A 20,316-nucleotide genomic window follows, 5' to 3' on the forward strand; every position below is an offset into this window, starting at 1 on the left:
GAGTGCACCTTCTTTCTAGTACATCTTCTGCAGTAGAAGCAGATCTTCTGCAAGTTAATAGTGGTGGGTGAATATTTAAATTAATCTATTTATCAGTCTGCAATAAAAAGATGACCTGCTTTGACATTAACAAAATAAACTTCATTCGATGAGAGAAAGAAAAGAACAAGTTAATGCAATAGCTGCACTTATTCTGCTCACAAGGCTGAAGTATTTAGTTTCTCTTCTAATTTAACAACACACCGTCTAAACCAATTACAGCAAAAAAGGATCTTAAGCGTGCACATTTATCTTCACCCACACACCTTATCTCAGCAGGAATTAAATCATTTAGATGATTACAGAGTGTGGTCTGCAAAGTCTTCAGTTCTTTAAGCTGCTATGTATTTCTGAAAATTATACTTATTCTTTTTTTTAAATATATGTGACTTCCACTGTGCATAGCTTCTATCATGTGTGATTATCAGATGGATGTACCGTACTGTGCAAGAGATGTGAGGTTCATCAGCGCTCTGATTAACAACATGGCCATCAGTGTGTGCACCGTCCACTTGCCATATACTGTAGAATTCATCTGCAGCTATTTTTAAAATCTATTTTATTTGACTACATCCTTTAACATGCTACACAAAAAGCTTCTGCAATTGTAAAAACAGACACAATGGATGCGATGAGACTGAAACCATTTTAACTTGACATCTCAGGTTTGGACAGAATTCTTGTTATTGTGGCTTTTTAATATAGTGTGTTAAACTTAATTAAACTTACATATTGGTGCTCATAAAAGCCAAGATTCTATCTCCTTTGGGTTAATTAAATCATTTTGAAAACTTAGCAGGGTTGAAAACAATAAGTCAAGAGTGAAATTCAAACTGCTCAGATTAACAGATTGAATTCTGAAGATGATCATTTACAGTATATAGAGAGCTATATATTTACATTATTAAATTATTATTACTATATAGGTACTGTAAATATATATAGTATAATGAGATATTTTACTATATACTGTAAGTCACCTTATCACGATGATTACTGCATTGTTTTGCTGAGTAGATGTGCTCAGATGTTCATACTGCACCAGAGGACGACATCACAGCAGATGATTGTGACACTGAGCACTCTTGTCAGCGGTGCAGGAACAAATGCGTGCTGATAACACAACTGGGGGATCACACAGGGGCGATTTAAAATATGAAATGCTGCAGAAAGTGGCACAGAGCACAGAAACAAGAGGCAAACAGAAATCGGACTCAGCAAAAATAAAGAGAAAATGCAATGGTACGCTGGGCGGTTATTAATGTGATACAAAAACATTAGACCTTAGGAGAAGAAATCGCCTGGGTATATGCAGCTACAAAAGATGTTGACTGCGTAAAGATGAACGAAGAAATACATTATAGGGCTTAATTGTTCAAAATAAACAGGTGGTAGGTTTACATAGCGTTTCCTTTTCATGAGCATATTCTCTCTCCCACTCCAACGGCAATGCCCTTAGCGCGATACTGTAGATCAGAAATGTTGCCTAAAGCAGTTTATTTCTGTTAAAATGTTATAAACTAGACACAAAATATAAATCACAAAGGTACTGTATTCGTCTCCAACTGTGTGTTGATTTTGGGGCAGGTGGAAATAAAAAGGCAAAAAGTATACAATTTGAGCTACCAGTCCTTCTCAAAAAAGGCCAAAACAAATTGTTAGGATACACAGTACACGTATAGAGAAAAGTGCAGAATTTAAATCAAGAGGTGTTAATTCATTTAGAATATTCTGCTGCTCCAGTTACAACCAGATACATTTCAGGGCTTAAAGGAATGTTCTGCTCTGTCAGGCTAACAGAAATTCATCTTTTTTTGATCAGAGAAAAAGACCAGGAGACCAAATCCAGGTATTAAAAACCCTCACAAGGCTTTGAAAAACCTTGTGTTCAGAATCGAGTTAAATCTGTATGGAAGTGTGTTTAAAACCCACAACAGGAGGTGCATCCTTACACAGAAGGTTGTGGGAGTATGGAACAAATTGCCCACCCATGTTTTTGAACTCTAAGCCCCTCAGTCCTTTAAAGCCCCTGATTTCTTTCAAGAAAGGATTCAATCCTTGGATCAATTTGCTCTGAAATGGGCTAGATGAGCCGAATAATCCAAGAGAGTTTTGTAACTGCTCTTATGTTTTTATGCTCTTGTATAAAAAAAACTTTTAGCTCAAGGTCACTTTTTCATTCAAAGATTGGTAAAGACATTGATCTATAAAGGTTTGTAATATACAGAAATATAATGATGTCCCATTTCAGATTACTGCAGACCGCAACTTTGAATCTGTCTCCTGTATTTTTTTTCTAATTGTTACTCTGATGACGATTACAAATCTCAATGATGACTGGCATGTCATTGAGGAGTTACAGTATGTGCTTGTCAACAGGAATGTTTTATGGCTTTAGACAAAAAGAAGTGTGCTTTTGCTTGTTTTTTCTAACCTTTAGTATTTTTTTCAATCCGTTAGCGGTTGTTTTGCATTTGTTCTTTTATTAGGTTGGGTTTTGCATTACACGGTCTTGTTCTAGGAATAATATCAGACCGATTTTGACCTTTCTCTTTTGTTGCCAGGACTGTGACTATTAAGCTTCTTTATCAAGAGGATCAGTGCACAGTGGTTTGGAGAAACCACCCAGGAGAGCAGGGACTATTCAGTGCTCAATCCAGCAGCGTCTAAACAACAACAACAAAAAAGTGAAAGCAGTCCTTACAATATGATTCCAACATTGGCCCTAGAGTGTTGGGTACTGTGCATTACAGTAACAGTATTGAAAAAAAGATGTTGCACGTTGATTTAAACAGTTACAAAAGAAAATATAAAAAATACATACAGTAGAATATGTTTTTCCGCCTAAACCTTTCTGCAATGAGAGACAACTCATGCAACAGCTCACGTGGCCCTGCAGTGAGACTATAGTCTAGGGATTTACTGTAGAAGCAAGGTTATAATAAAATCTCAATTAGCTAGTAGTCGATAGTGTAATAGTGTAAAATTTGGGAATGTCAATTCCACTAAAACTGCAAACTTTTGAGGAGTTTCTATTTTTAAATTCCAAATATTTCTTCCTAATGGTTTCTCTTTTTTCTTTTATTCTCATTTATATTATAAAAGCATTAATCACCCTTTGAACGCTTCATCTTCTCGATTGGCACCGTATTATTACTTGAATAATTGCACTAAAACTGGGTTGGAAGTTCTGATAAGACACGTCTGGACTTACTTTAAAAGTCCATTTCAGGAGTTTGAATATCAAGGTCACATATGGCAAAAATCAGATTGTAAATGTTAGAAATTACAAGCAGCCATTAAAAAACTGGAGGAAATTTAAATTAAGAGGCGATCTTTGTTTAGCTGGTAGTAGATTATTTATCACCCCCTTAAAACATTTTTTAAATTCTGCTGGCATTACCACTGAAACAACCTACAGTTTGCAAATTGAAAGCTACTGATGTTAATTAGGTTGGTATTTTGGATCCACTTTAAACTTTGCTGATAGTGCTTCTCTATATACATTTCAAATTATTCCTTCTAGACAGAAACTAAAGCGCACTGTATTCGATTAGGAATTCAGGGACGAAATCTAATATGTCTTGCTGCCTACCCGGTTCAGGTTCTGCACAAGTCTCAGTGCTAATAAGAAAAAACATTGCTCTTTTTACATTAATGTCAGATCTCATAAAGAAAACAATGCGTTAGCATCATTTAAATGTTGCAAGAGAAGCAAATCTCAGCTAGTGAGAGGGGAGAAGGGACACAAACAAAACATTAACAATGCAGGGGAAAAAGAGCAACAGCAGATAGCATCCCTTGGGTTAACCTGACAGCAAAAACTCATAAACGCTGTACATCTTATTGAATTAAAATGAAAAATGAAATAAGGAGAGGACTCCTGAAGGCAGAAGATGAAGTGCTGTGTTGCAGGCTGTCTGACACTACATTTCTGCTTCTTTGTATCCAAAGCCAGTTTCATGGGAGTTGGAGCAGCATATCACAGACCTTCTCAAAAGACTGTGTCAGTTTGTAGGACTTGAAAACTTCTGAAGCTACTGGGGAGGTGGAAGAATCAATCTGTTAAATCCAGCTGGCATGTACTCCAAGCAATCTTGTGGAAAAAAAAAAAAAGTTGTGTCCCAATCATAGTGCTGGAGACCTAGTCATTTAGTTGGTTTTTGTTCCTGCTGTGTTTTCGGCTATATAGTGGAACCGATAAATAATGAGATTAATTTGAATTCTTTGTTTTAAGCTTAAATACGTTGAGAGTTGCATTTTAACCATTGCGTGTTATGCGTTTGTGTGTTGTTATACAACTTTCAAATAAAAATGTGTAAGTCTGACAGTTCAAATCATGGTTTAAATAAAATTTGTGGCATAGCTGGCAGAAAGAAACCCCCAGAAAATATGTAGTACTCCAGGACAATGTTTGGGAAACCCTCTTTTAAAAGACAGTATCCTTTACCTTTTCAATTATGGTTTAGTACAGCACAGATGATACTAGTTAAAACTGCAAACAAAAATACCCAGGCTTTAAAGTGCCTGGTTTTATGGACTAATCCTGGGATAACTGAAAACTTCATTGGAAGGTCTTGGAAAGTCATAAAAATACTTAACAAAAGAGAAAGTAGATTTTGTTAGAAGAAGCTGTAGTAATGTCAGATTTGACATTTAATGTAGGAACTTTGAGAGATTCACACCATAATGTCCATAAAACCATATAGTTTCAATAAATTCAATTATAAAAATCATTTACATGAACAAAGACGTACTTTTTTCTTTGAATACCTTTAAACTGATCCATACAGTCCAAATAAGCACTCATTTTCCAAATTGCATCGTGGGACATTAATTGCAAAGGGAACATGTAATAGAAATTAGATTCTGAATCGGTTGCTACAGTGCAGTTTCTCTGCACAATAAATTTCAGTGCTGGGCTTTTATTTCATTTAAATTATTATTGTGATTTTTATGACAAGAATTGTAAATTCTAACAATTAAAGTTGCTGTTGTGGTTTCAGGGAGTGAGTACTGCACACTGCTCCTACATTCCTCCACCCAGCGGCCACCTCTGTTTGCTAATTAGACATGACTGACCTTGGCTCTCACTGGCTCTCAGATCTTAGAACGTCTCCAAGTAGCCTCATTATTGCAGAAGAATAGAATTCGCTTCTCTTCATTACCTAAAGCTTACCTAATTGCTTCTCACTGGCACTTAATGAATTCTATTACTGGTCTTCAACACAGGAAACAGAACACTATTTAGGCACAGCTTTAGATTTTATTAAATCATGAGGGCCTGACAATAATCTTCATTTTTTTTAGCAACATACTGTATATTAACATATTTCAAATTAATAAAAGTGATTACTACTTGTGCCAAAACTATATTTTATGCACTGATGTAGCTTTTGTCAGTGCTTTAATCAAGATGATCCAAAGAACTGTCCATGTGCATGAAGGACTGTTTAAAAGATCAGTTTCTGTACCCCTAAGACTCCTGCATCATAGTAGTTTGAAGAATCTGACCCTAAAATTATCAAGGGAAGTATTTTTCACCCTTTTTTAAGATTTCAAGAATTGACAAGCTCCTAATGGCATTACAATTTGCCTTTTGTTGGTCTTGCGAACTTCAAAACACTCATAAGTTAACTGCCTGGGGATAGAAATTTACATGCATCTATTTCTTTTGTAATACGGGACAGGAGAAAAGATAGGTTTAGCAATATGTTCCCTTAGGCTATATATTGTGATAGAGGTGTTGCAAACCCAGCTTTCTTTTAGCTAAGTACTGTACCTTGTTTACATACAGTACGCATATACAGTATGGACTGTATTTATAGATTTTTGGATAAAGGATCTGTATAAGAGTATTTAACTCCAGGACTGAAAGCTGAACTTACTGTATTTATTATACATATGAAAAGTCTTTTAGATTCACCAGTTTTGGATTTAACTGGCATATGGTTGACCTTTTCTAAATCTTTGAGGAAATGGCATAACAAATGAATGTATTAAAATGTAAAACTCCCCCCAAGCAAATAAACTCTAAGATGTAAAAACAAGTGGAAAAATGATTACCCTTTTTTTTGGACCTGCCTTGGAACACTGTTAGATAATGTCAAAGTGCAAAGGAAAAAAAAAACATGTTACACAACACAATCAATAATGTTGCCACATTAGCCTACAGGCAAAGCTTTTAGCTGAATGATATATCATGCTGTTAAACCTTTCCCTACCCCAGAGCAGCTGAGAGTATTAAGACTCCAGCAAGCCAAGTAGGAGTCCTGCTCTGCCAAGTGAACTAATAGGAATTGCATCTCCTTTTCAGAAAGAAAAGCAATCTATAGAAAAGATGCGCACACAGAAATCCAGCTTTTAATATTAGATCTACCAATGCTAAACAAAAGTCAAATGTTGATGCTGAAGAGATACCAACCTGAACTCCGTAAATAATTTCGAATCTTCAACAGACATATGGGTAAGCTAACAGTACAAGGTGTACAACCCTGCTTCTTTCTCTAGGAAGAATGCTCATTTGAAACCCTTTGAAATGATGAATCCACCCTAAAGCTACATGTCTTAACATCTCTGCAGGGGATTAATCTGTACAAAATACTTTCCAAAACAGATTAGTAATGACTTCAGATAATGTTTTTATCTGTGGTTATTGTGTCTTTGTTTGCTCAAGAGTCCTCCTTTCTTTGCTCCTTCCTCCTGGGTGTTACTGTACTTGGTTAATGATTCTACCCAAAGCTGGAATTAATTGTGTGCTGTCTGGTGGTTCTGAAAAACTGTCGGCAAGCTAGACCCTGTGATGTACGATTATTTTGTGTTGTTAGGGCTTTAGTGTGAAGAGGCCCCTTTACTGTATGTAATGAAATGTGCAACTGAGAGAAGACAAATCTGCTGGAAAGACAGTCCAACAGCTCTTAATGTTTTAAATTCTTAAACAGGAATCACACCAATATGTAAAAAAAGACTGTTATATTGTAAAATGAGGTTTTTGGCAGTAGATTCAAACCTAATCATAATGACTTCTCCAAAAGGGAGAAAAACGTCTTCTTAAATTATCTTATCACCTTGGGATCTTGGTCTAAAAGCACTCCATAAACAGATGACTTTTTGAAATGTCAAATCTACACCTTCGGATTTGTTTTATCAGCATGTATTTGAGGCAGGCCATTCACAGATATCCTGGAACAGTATGGGAGGGATTGCCTTCACGATGTCTGGCAGAAATGCTAATATTTGCCTCCTGTGACACCAACCAAAAAACAGAACCCACAAAAGGGTAAATCTGATCAAAGCTCCACCACTGCACTAACTTGGACAACAGCACCAGTAGGATTGTTAAAGGAAAGTAATTGAGATTGATTAAGAGTGATTAAAGATTGATTAAATCTGTTTTACAGATTTTTACAGTTTTATTAAAAATGTCAAAAAATAGTATAAGTCTCATAACGTAACAACGAAGAGATAAGGAATACAAATAAAAATACAGGAACAGGTTTAGGCATATATGACTAATATGGTTAGTAGTATGTGTTAATCTTGACCAGTATGTCTGTTCTTCCAGCTGGACAAACACTGTAACACTACTGTAGGTCAAGGGTGATCAGCCCTGGTCCCAGAGTAATTACCAGCAGTATTTTAGGTCACTTAAGTCAAGATTGTTAAATTGCATATTATATCATGACATCTAATGTTCCCTGAGATCTAGATGGTGTGTTTTTTTCATATCCAATCATCTCGCAGCTAGTATGTGACAGACCCCACCCTTAAATAAGGCAGTTATCAGGCCAGAGAGAATCTGATGCACATAGAAACTTGCAATGTCTTTTCAGGTGGAGAAGACTTTATTTTAGAGGGTATGCAGGTATTACACATACTTGAGTGGAGCCCATTTCTCTACTAACAAAACACTTACAGCAGACTGCTTCCTAAAACCCAACCGTAAGCTAAGAGCACAAAACCCTTTATATACCAAAACACATCAGTAACAGCCACTCCAACTACTCCACCCTTCCCCAATAATTAACTAATTGACACCCAGTGTAACTGTTCACAAGTGATGGGCTTTTGGTGCAGGATGTCTGTTTTAAAGGTTCTCAAAGAACTATCTCAAAGAGTTCTGGAAGAGTTCAGAAAGTAGGAGGGTAGCCACTTTATGCATCAGTGAAGTACCTGTGTCTTATTAGCCAGCAGCCCCATAAAAGGCAGTTCAGGAACAGAAGTGAGATATTGTACTGCTTTAACGATTGAATAAAAGGGTAACTTAAGGGAAAGAACATCGTGCAAGCCCAATATACAATTTAGGCAGGACACTGGGTCAACACCTCTTTCCAACCATGCCATGGGAACTTTAAGCAACAAAGTAGTTGTGAATTAATGAATACTTTATTGCCATGTCAAAAAGATTGACTGGAATTTGCTCTAGTGCAGCCCCGATAAAGACAACAAAAACACATATTATACTAATGGCCTAATGGCTATAGGTGCTATTTTGGTAGCAGACAAACAGCACAATCAACTCACGAGGTCGTACTATATACTGTAACAAACAAAATAACCGAAAGAAAAACTAAACACAGACAAGTATCATGTCGCCTTAGTACAGCCCCATCTTTTAATGTCTCATCCAAAGGATGGTACTCATTAGAGCATAATGTTAGCAAACAACACTGTAGTGAACTGCCCCTGAGGATGTGGACTCAAGGGTATAATGACAACGGCATTAACACACAACATATGTTTCCAGTACTTTTAATGTATTTTTAATGTCCTTCAGTATATAGGTACACTGTGTAGTTCACCTGTTATAGATAATTGTCGAATATATTTTAAGTGTATAAAATACTGGGTTGTGCACATTGGTTTGTTTAGTACAGTATATAAGGTGTCTGTGTCTTTCATATTATTTTTCTTTTCTGACAGTAAACCATATCTAGTCCAGACAGACCAGGAATGGTGGTAACCACTAATAGGTGGCATCTAAGGTAGTGTTTCACTAGAGATGTCTGGTTGTTAAGTTTTTTTTTTCATCCATTAATAGAACAGGAACCCTTCCTAGTCCCTATGATTCTTTTATGTACATTTTAAGATGATGACCAGGTCCCCAAATAGCCAACCTGTGGTGAAGATTTTCAACACCATGAAGATCCTTGTATACAACAATATAAACTAATTTTACTAACATATGTGCTATTTCATACATATAATTATGACTGTAGGTTACACATTTTAATGTTAAAAGCTCACTACTTTTCTGACTGCTCATGGCCAAGGTAAATTCCTTCAAATTCCAATTCCAATTCCTTGGTAAAGATCTTAAGTGACTTGCTGCAAAACCTCAGTATGTTGTGGCTTTCATATTTAACCTGCTTCATACAAAACTGATGTGCCTTGTTACTGCAATAAATAAAAAAAGATTATCCAAGGTCTGAAGTTAATTTGGTATTTAAATCTTCTTTACAAGATTAAAAGTAAAGGAATCGATTTGATGACCATAATCCACTCAGCAAGGATTAGCACATATCTACTTACTGAAAGTGTTTTTTTCCCTTTATTTGCAGTTCTATGTATGAGATGTACCAATGTGCCTCTTCTATGAGTTAGGAAATGATAATTAGCAAAGTGACTTAATTAGGATAGATAAAACATCATTTTTAAGTTGTAAGAAAAACAGTAGATTGGGGAAAAAATGCCTTGCACCGCAAGAATATGAAGAAAATCATCTTGACCTTTCTTCGGCAGGGATAGAAATATGTCTTTGTGGGTTCATTTAGTTAGATGATACTTCAGCAATATGACAAAACTAGGACAAGTCAGCTTTATTCTGAAAACGTATATTAAGACACTACTGAAAATATATTAGGGTACTCAAACTTCACTTGTAAGCACAATTATTTTTCTATGGCCTGGCAATTCAAGTGATTTATATGCACATTATATAAAACATATTTTTGCTGCCTTATACAAAACACACATGCACATTCCTAGCTTACTTTCAAAAGAAGCTTTCCTCTGACAATTAATTTCCTATGATTCCATCTAAAACACAGAAGAAAATGAAAAATAAAACACTTGACATTTCTTGCCATACACTGAAAGAATATGGAACGATAAAAAATCCAATATTTCATTCTCATTTAATTGCATTCTGTACTTGGAAGAATGAAATACTGACACTGCTCAGATTCACGGAAGACTAATTTTGTATTGTCCTACCCCCAGCAGAGTAAATCGCCACTAAAATATACATTAGCTTACCTACTGGAACATCAATAAAGGCAACTTCATCCCTGCAGCTACATTTTCTGAATATAAATCGTCTTTTTTTCCAGAAAGATAACATCATATTCAGAAATATCTGGGGAGTAAAAACTGTCTGCGAGACCTGCCTTTTGTTCCAATAGAGGAAGGAAATATCGCTCCCTTAGAGGAATGAAAATATAGCTCACTTTTTAAAAATCAATTTCATATTGTTCTTCTGATGCTTCTTTGGATTTTTAGAGAGTCATTTGGAACAATCATAATCTCTTTTAAAAAAAATAACATCCTCATTATCGGCCAGAATAAAATCTCCTTGGACCACAAACATCCAAAAATTCAGCATGAATGCTTAATGATCTGTGGACCAAGTGACTGTGGGCCCTCTATCTAGAGGTCATTACAGTGAGCTGCTGACTTGTTAAGCTATATTGGAAGAAGACCCCAAGAGTCTAAGAGCACACACCTCTTAAGCATCACCCCTGCAGGCCTGGTCAATTTTCTCCTACAGAGGTTGTGCCTTCTACTTACATTTTACTGTGTTTTTTACACCTATAACTGTTGTGGTGCTTCTATGGCTGCACAACTCTTTCATTGCTTTACGTTACAAAAAGCTATTCGCTTATGCATAACTTTCTTTTAAATGTGGCAAATAGAATCATTTTATAAGATCCAGGTTTTGTATTGAGAAAATTCCATTTTAGAGAAAGCCAGTGCTGAGGATACATTTGGGGTTCAAAACACTTATTTTCTTTTCACCACCAAAATAAAATGAGCCAAGTCGAAAATAAAAACAGGACACTGTCTCCTTTTTCTTTTAAAAGTGTGGAGCTACAGTATGTACGCTGACCTTTATTCAGTGTACAATATATGATTTCCTGCCTTATTCCTGCTCAAAGTGATACAAAAATACTTTTCACAAGCAACAACAAAATCCAAAAATTGAATGCTTTGTGAATTGTGTGTTCTGGCCATAGAATGAAGAGGCTCAAATCCCATTGAGAGAGGACAGAACCAGGGGTTTGAGGATGCTTGAGATGAATGTGAAGGAGAAATGTTTGGGTATGTATAGGAAATTTCCATAAAATGCTAATTAGGTACAGATCTGTGTGATTTATTGGCTGTTTCTATCCCTGACAAGCTTCAGTTAATAATTCAATTGAATCCAAACATTTTCAGGGATTTAAACTTTAAGATTATTGCCTTCTTTTTAAAATGTATGCCCTTTTTTGAGCTGGGTGGTGGAGAGCCAAGGTCCTGTTGCATGTGAAAGTATTTGTATAGCAGATGACTGACTTTTTTCATTAACCCGCAGGTTTAAAAAGGAGAGAAACCCCACTTTCAAGGACAAGAAGTTGAAATCAAATAAAATGTTACAGGAAACACCTTTAGTAAATCATTACATATTAAGATTAAAAAGGAAATTAGTGTTGTGAATATTTAACGTGAATTGCTTCGGGTGTACATACGTACAACCTCCCTGTACTTTTGGTAATGAATTTTTTTGTTCCTGCTTTCTGATTAAAACAGGATATAGCGGTAGATCTGCCAGAAGACAATGTAATTATAATTTAATGCCGGAGATTACACTGTGCGTATTAATCACAATTGAGGCACTGGAAAAACTATTTGCTACTCTGCTGCCTGTAATTACAGTTATAAACTACTAGCTGTCCAATTATGTACACTGCAATTTCAGCCAGTAGTCCATGTACTGGAAACAATTAAAATGCAGATAAATTAAGTATATTCTAGTACTAAATAAAGTAAAGGCTTTGTTGCAAGACAAAAAAAAATATTTTATAAAAGCAATCAATTATTTTACAGAACTTAAGAGTTTGTTTATTTTCAAAGGTTTCTGATTTCTGAAACAATACTTCAGGAACGAAACAGTATGTTTTGGAGTACTGTGTTTTATTATTTTATTTGTAACACATAAAAAAATGAGAAATTGTCAACCTTCTCTTCAAAGGTATGGACAGTAAAAATATTTATAGTTATGTTAACACAATTTGTCCCAGTCTAAGTCATACAAAAAGTAAGAGTAATCTTGATTAAAATGTATCTTTTGAAATATATTTTCAAATCATTGGACCACTTCAACTGAGACAAAGTCATCTGGTAAGTATAACAGGGAGTGATTAATTAGTGCCTTACCTGCTAACATACAGAAACTTGTTGCACTGACAAGAGGCGACACTGTGAGCATGTCCATTAATCTTCAACAGTCTAAAATCAATGTTGGAAAATCTAAACTCTACTGATCCAACACTGACTAGCCTGGAATAATCAATGTAGAGCAAACTCTGGATTCATCAATTAGTGCTCTTTCTCTCAGGGCAGTTCCAAAGTTGAAATACTTTTACTGGAGAAAAGGATGAGCTCAAATGCCCAGGGCTGGTGGTAATGTAATAAAAGCTTTGACCTCCATGCAGTTTTTCCACAAGAGGGTAGGCAATTGCTATACCTCAGCTTACCCTTCTACGCAAAAACCCACATCTATAAATCTATCAATCTATAAAACAGCTCAGCCAATTTATCTTTTATTTATTATAGAATATAACGGATTCTCATTTGCCATAATGACTTGGAGAGTACCCATTTATACAGATATGACACTTTCTGGAACAAAAGAACAACATTTGGCTTGAGGATACTTTCTCATCTGGAATTTATAATAATAATAATTGCTTACACTTATATAGCATTTTTCTGGACACTCCACTCAAAGCCCTTTACAGGTAATGGGGACTCCCCTCCACCACCACCAATGTGCAGCATCCACCTGGATGATGCGACGGCAGCCATAGTGCGCCAGAACGCTCACCACACATCAGCTCTCAGTGGGAAGGAGAGCAGAGTTATGTAGCCAATTTATAAAGGGGGATTATTAGGAGGCCATGACTGGTAAGGGCCAATGGGAAATTTAGCCAGGACACCAGGGTTACACCCCTACTCTTTTCGAGAAACGCTCTGGGATTTTTAATGACCACAGAGAGTCAGGACCTCGGTTTTACGTCTCATCCGAAGGACGGCCCCTGTTTACAGTATAGGGTCCCCGTCACTATACTAGGGCATTAGGACCCACATGGACTGCAGGGTGAGCGCCCCCTGCTGGCCCCACTAACACCTCTTCCAGCAGCAACCTTAGTTTTTCCCATCCAGGTACTGGCCATAAGGAATGATTTCATCATATGACATAATACTTTCAGTGTAAGAAGGCCACATAATTGATTCCTCTGCTTAACGGGTACCTTGGGCAGATATTTTATGAGGTTGTATACAGTATGTGAACAAATTAAGTTTCTGAAAAATTTTAATAAAGGATTTATAGACTATAGTGGGGAAGCTAGTTTAGGTTTGGGGAATAGTTATACTTTGGATGAGGTTAGTAGAATCACTTTTTTGTATCTGAAGACGCTTCTTCAACATTCTATAAGACATATACTTATAGTAATTTACTAGAAAATCCATTATACCATTATTTTTATAATTTAATCTAAAGTGTTAGCAGACTCTCTCCCAAACCAATTTGCAATTTTGTTGCAAAATTCAGGAGGATCTTTAGAGTGTCCCACAGTATATCTCCTGCAGGCTATTTTCAGCTTGTACCATTCAATTTCATGTAATTATATCTACTTATCAGTATACCAGTTTCCCCTGTTCCAACAAATTTAACTGCAGCTGGGGCTCCAAACTTGGGCCAGACTACTTAAGAGAAAATTCCAACCCATGCTCTGGAAATAATATTACACATTTCTTATGAAGACAATTATCCATTGCTCCTTGCACTTGGTAATGAATCAGTTAAATGAATTAGGAAAGCTGACATTATTCCCGGTGTGAGCTGTCAATCAGGCATGATATATTTATTAACTTGCATGAATGCAATGCTAAAACTCTGCTTATGGAAGACCAACAATACACAAATAAAAATATGACCCATTGCATGTCAGTTACCTGCACTGGGAGATTTGTATGCTGAAACATTGTTCATTTGCATTACTATTATTCATGTCAATATAATAATATAATATAATAATGAATATTCTATTTAATTAATATAATACTGTACCTAAGACATGATGGACCTCTTTTCACCTGAAAGTATCACATAAAATACACGTTGAATAATTGATTTTATTAAAAAGTAGAAGGAAAACTACTTGCCTGTAGCATTAGTTATCCATCAACTCTGATTATCTTATTTTCTCCTAATGTCTTAACAATGAAAAATGTAACAATAAACAATGTACTGTACAAAATACTAACTGAATCTATGCCAAGTTTAATAAAACAAAGAGCAAAATCTCTTTCAGCTGAATTGATCAATACTACCACGCACGCTTACGTTAAAGGTATCAGGCTAGAACCACTTTTATTCCTGATGATCATTTTTATTCAGCACCTTTGTACTACTTTAATTAGGGCTCTGTAGTGCAAGCTAAAAAATCTACACCAGTAAAAGGAGTCACAGAGTAATTCATTACAAACCCACTTTGTAAAGCCACTTATATAATAGCACAGACATTCATCTAAAGAGAGGTTTAATGGGAATGCATACCTCAACAAAGTTTATGTTGAAGTAATGAAAAAAGACCTCTTGAAAATTAAAATGCCGTATGCATTAATGCTTTCTAATTTATGACAGAAGAATGAAAAGAATTATAAACCTTCCACAAGTTAATACCACAATTAATGAATTCTTATCAACACCAGAGATCAGCTGTGCATTCTTCCTGAACAGAAGAATCCTAATGCCTGGGTATACACAGTACATAACTGGTTTACATATGGATGCATTTATTTACTTTGCTGCTATAATGGATAGCTGCTGTAAAAGCAGAAAGAAAGCATTTTGTCCAGGTTTTGCAGTTCACATAACCTTTGAGGATACTTAATTAACAGCCTGGGTTATATTCTTTTTCTACTTTAACATTTTCCAATAAAATACTTTTTTGACAGTATTTCAGTTTCTATCAAGGCTACATATTGCACACAGTATCATCGTAAATCTCTTGTCAAGATGTCTTTCAGTTCTTTCAGTGAAATTTTACGGAAGCATTGTATGGCTTTGGAATTTTGTTTATCTTTTATAGCAGCCATGACTGTAACATGGTCTTTCAGGAATAAAAAATAATGGATAGGTAGATAGGGATACTACTGACTAGCATAGTTTTCATATTGCCATAAGTAGCTAATAAGTTGAGCAAGGCTAGACTAGGAGCTGTAAGAACTCCAAGAAAAAACAAGTTAATTCTGTTTGGTGTTAAAAGGTGTTGGTGGAGCAGCAGGTATACAGTACAGTATTTTCCCTGGAGTTTTCAAATCAATGCCCTAGTAAAGTATTATAGGAGGAATTCTACTATATATGTATATTTGTAGGATAAAACCCTAACATGTTTAGGTAAATAAAATTGTAATATAATATTAAAATAGCAATACATGTAAAAATAAACTAGTTTGAGCTTCTAAATATAGAAAAGTCCAAATTTCAGTTTACTTTCTTCCAGACCTGTTTTTTCCATTTTAATTGCTGATGACTGCTGTCAAAAGTCCTAACATCAGAAGATAATGCCTGTGTTTGTTTAGACTGCCGTCCTTGGGATTAAATAGAAAACTCCTACATGAGACAAGAGGACCAATAACACATGGAGAACCATAATGTACAAAAATGTAATGTTTTAAAAAGCCAAAAGACTAAGTTATTAGGAAAAGAACATTTGCAGTCAGACTTTATCTGACAGATTACACACATGCCATTTTAACCCCATTAACAGAAATAATATATAATTCACTAATTAGACTATACATTTGGAAAACAAATCCATAATGAAAGATTGCATACCTTTGAGACCACATAATACACAGCTGACACTATATTTTATAGTAAAATACTATATTTTAACATGCAAAATTATTTGAATGTATAAATACTGTATGCCTTGAAAAAAATAGATTATTACAATATGCAAAGCAAGCTAGAAAAACAGTAGCTCACTGCAGTCTACACACTGGACAGAAGTTTTACACTTTGCACACTGAAATGTGGTCAGAAAAAGTTAGTCAACTGTGTGTTGCAACATGGACATTGTAATCTAACTGGGTTTCATTCCTGGATTAGTTGCACAGCCCAGCTTTGTCTAAACACATCCATAATATGTGCCTATTAAAATGGTGCCATTTTTTCCTCACAGGGTGCCTGAGATACAGTATTTACAACATGCAATCAAAGTAAGTCAACCATATTCTTCACTGTGCCATTAGCAAGGGAGACTCACATTTCTTTCTATTCCTTTAGCTGGATGCCTAAATAAATCATTAATTTTTTTCCTTAGTGAGGAGAGTTTGAAGTACGAACAGTACATCCATGTATCACTCCTCTCAAACATCTGAAAGAACACCTTGACTCAGTCATGACAGAAAAGCCTAGAAAACGAAAGCCTATCTTTTCTGATAAAATACGGGATTTTGGTAAATGTCCCCTGTGGGGAAGCAGATGCGTATTCTCTCAGTGTACTGTATCTCAGATTCTTTTACAAATAGGACATTGCAAGGCTTCATAACACTGTCAAAGCACAGCATTTCCGAGAATTTCTTTCTAACAATCAGCCTTTCATCTGATGCTGTTTTAGCATTACTGTATCTTTACTGTTTCACCTCACATTATGATCTTTGCTGATGTTTTTCTCTCTGCAAGCTTCTGCTGCCATTCACCACACTTACTGTAAGGTAACTGTAACCGAATAAAGATTCCACTCACTTCAGCCTGCTAGGTCCTTGTCTTTGTTCACTCCTTGCCCTTGTATGCTTTTTTGTCTTAGTTACCTAACTTCGAAAGATTTAATCAACCATTCCACAGTACAATTCCAATCACATAACACTATGAGATCATGTTTTGGACTTTGAATTAAAAATATGGGAAAATAACAGCATTCGAGATGGCTTAATTACAGAGATCTATGGCAGGGGATTTAGAACCATTTAAGGTCAACCGTCACACCACTGAGTAGTATTAAGAGCACTGCACTTAATACACAGAGTGCAGAAGCTTTCTGGCTCAGTGTCATGCTCTCCTACAATCTCTCCATCATGGACTGAACTCTTTATTTCCTTTTACGGACTTCACCGATTGGAAACGAAATGTTAGCTTCAAGTGGGAATGCAAACATATGCTGTTGAAAACCATGACTTAGCATACACAGGTCCTTGGTACATAAACACATCAGAGAGGGAGGAGGAAGAGACAAGGAAGCAATTCACTCTTGTCAACAAATTTTGCAACACTGGCTCACTCGAGGAGAAAAGTAACACCCAAAAAAGGATGAGTTCAAGCACGGATGGTTTTTCATATCTTAGATAACCACAGCTGAGGCCAACAATGTCTTTGTTGCATTTGCTTAATGGAATTTAAAGTCGAGATATTAAAATGCCTGCAACAAAATGCTTCCCAGACTGACAGAGAGGCTTTTCAAAACATATTCCCAGTATATATTAATAAGACCTTAAATTGTAAACGAGAACCAAACTTCATTTCTTAAACATTGGAGAATGTGTTAAAAGTGTATGACTGTGATACAGCACCGTAAAAGCAACGTAAGCTAATTTACTGCATATCTGGTACTTCCAAAGATTCTGTAGGACAATTGTACCTGCTCACAACTGTCCCTCAAAACAGTGCCAATTAACCTGAAAATTGCTAATGTAGTACAGCATTCATCTGTAAAAGTGAAGCAATTGATTAAACTAAAGGAACATCTTGGCAGGGGGTTCTGCTATGGATTATAGGGGCTTGTCAACATGGATTTGGTCTGATTTAATTTTATTATTATATTTAAATTTAATGTATTATTATTATTATGCTTTCAACAGCAGCAATGGGCATAACCATAGGTCATACTGTAAGCAATAGGCATTCAAGGCCTATTCAATAGGCCATTCAATAAGAATTAAAATATTAATTCTTAAACTGTAAGCAATAAGCATTCAATTAAATTAGTGTCTTTGGTTAAAAAACATAAAAGTATACATAAGCTGTGAAATGCTCAGAAGAGGGTGATGTAATTAGTGGAGTACCACAGGTATCTATATATGGACCACTGTTCTTTCCAATTTACTGTACTGTATATAAACGAGATTCTGCAATACTAAGTAAAGTACTTAAGTTTATAGATAATACCAAACTATTTGGTTGAGCAACACTGTAAACGCAGCAAATTACCTTCAAAAAACAAGATTCAAGACTGCGCAAGCATCTGGCAGATAATATTTAATTTAGACGAGTGAAGAATGTTACGTGCACCTAGGAAAAACTAGTTATAACTACAACCCTGAGCCTCAAGAAACTATAAAAAAGACAAGACACACAGTATTTATATCTTCTAGACAATGTGGGAAAGGTGAACAATGTTATGATATACAGTCTATTTAAAATTGTAGAATTTAAGTCAAGTGATGCATGTTAAATAGCACTAGTCAGTGTTAGATGGACCCCATTTAGAATATTGTCTGCAATGTTGTTCACCAAGTTACAAATTATTGCTCTGTAATCAGTTAAGAAAAGAACAACCAAATACTGGGGTTGAAAAGCTGCCCTATCCGGACATGGAACCAGGGGTTCTATGAGGGGACCTGATTAAAGCATTCAAAACCCTTAATATAATTTACAAACTCAATGTATTGGACTTGAGAATCTAGTAAAACACAAAGCAGAGGACACAAGTGGAAATTGTGTAAGTGCAACTGAAAGTGAGAACAGGAGGCAGTTTTTCTACATGTATGGTTGTAGGAATTCAGAACAAGCTGATAATCCTGGTTTCTTTCAAGAAATGGCTGGATGAGATTTTTGGATTAATTAGCTACTGTACTAGCAGCCCAATGAGCTTCAAACGGCTTCTTCTCATTTGTAAGTTTTCTTATATTCTTTTGCTCCTTTCGAAAAAGCTTCACAGCTACACAGAAAATTAGTTCTAGTCAAGAAACTATGTTGATACATCTACTGTCATTTCCAGGCTACTAGAGGTCATGTAAATACTAGCAAGGGAAGTAAAAAGATGCTTTAAAAAAATCTGAAAAAATAAAGCCCTGATTTTTCATTCGTCCTGTGTGACCTACCTTGGCCTTCCCAGTGCTCTGGAGGATGTGCACCAGCGCACAAGCCATTTCTTCTTTGTTTTTGACACTGAGCACAGGCTCCAGCACTGAGCACAGAACCATGTAGTTGTTGGTTGTATACTCTGCAAACTCCTTGTAGAGCTCCATGGGCAGGATACTCATGCTCTGGTAGCGCGACTTGATTCGGATCATGGGCCCAGAGGTCTTGCCCTTGTTGGGGTTTGGGGTGCTGACCGGGTACCACTTCTCCATGAACTGCCGGCCAGTGACCGCTGCAATGGGGATGTTCACCAGCCCCACGTAATTGTTCTTGTCTTTTTTTTTCTTTTTGTCCGTCTCCTTGTACAGGTGCACAGTGATGCTCTTGACAGCGGGCAGGTTATTGAACTCGAAGTGCTCGCCCCAGAACACGTTGTCTGTTTTGAGCTTGCAAGTAGTCCGTGCATAAAGAGTGTCATCCAAGCACAGTTCACAGAAGTATTTCTTCTTGGCAGGCAAGTCCTTGGCTTCAATAATCCATAGTTTCAGCATGTTCTCCACACGTCTGCTGTTGTCCTGTGGAAAGAAACAAACTTTTTGCACCACACACAGAACTTTCTATTCTAATTATTTTTTCATGTTTAAAAGTAGCCATTACTTAGGGTAATTTATTTTTTAAACAGATTTTTTCTTGTAAAGTAAACTTGACTCAGATGGTATTACTAATTATGCACAAACCATTGTTAAATTATATCCTTCAATCTGCATTAATAGACTCAGTTGCACTTGGGGCAGTATTAGGAATGGATCCTACAACAGTCACTTTCAAACTCTTCCTATTTTAAAGAAGAAGGATGATTGAAACAGATCTGTTGAAACAGATCTGCTCAGCCTTCAGACAGTGTTGAATTATAGCAAAGTGGAATG

General features: G+C 36.0%; 1 protein-coding gene across 10 annotated transcripts in view; it reads right to left on the minus strand.

The window, feature by feature from the left end:
* LOC102689900 (disabled homolog 2-interacting protein) overlaps nucleotides 1–20,316 on the minus strand; it is a 365,385-nt gene that overhangs the window by 36,710 nt on the left and 308,359 nt on the right. For all 10 annotated transcript variants that reach the window (XM_015366894.2, XM_015366893.2, XM_015366892.2 and 7 more), the window contains one exon: nucleotides 19,411–19,965. In XM_015366894.2, coding sequence (XP_015222380.2) covers nucleotides 19,411–19,965 — 555 coding nt within the window. The remainder of the gene's footprint in view (nucleotides 1–19,410; nucleotides 19,966–20,316) is intronic.

Source organism: Lepisosteus oculatus, chromosome 24, assembly GCF_040954835.1.
Source record: "Lepisosteus oculatus isolate fLepOcu1 chromosome 24, fLepOcu1.hap2, whole genome shotgun sequence".
Classification (NCBI taxonomy): domain Eukaryota; kingdom Metazoa; phylum Chordata; class Actinopteri; order Semionotiformes; family Lepisosteidae; genus Lepisosteus; species Lepisosteus oculatus.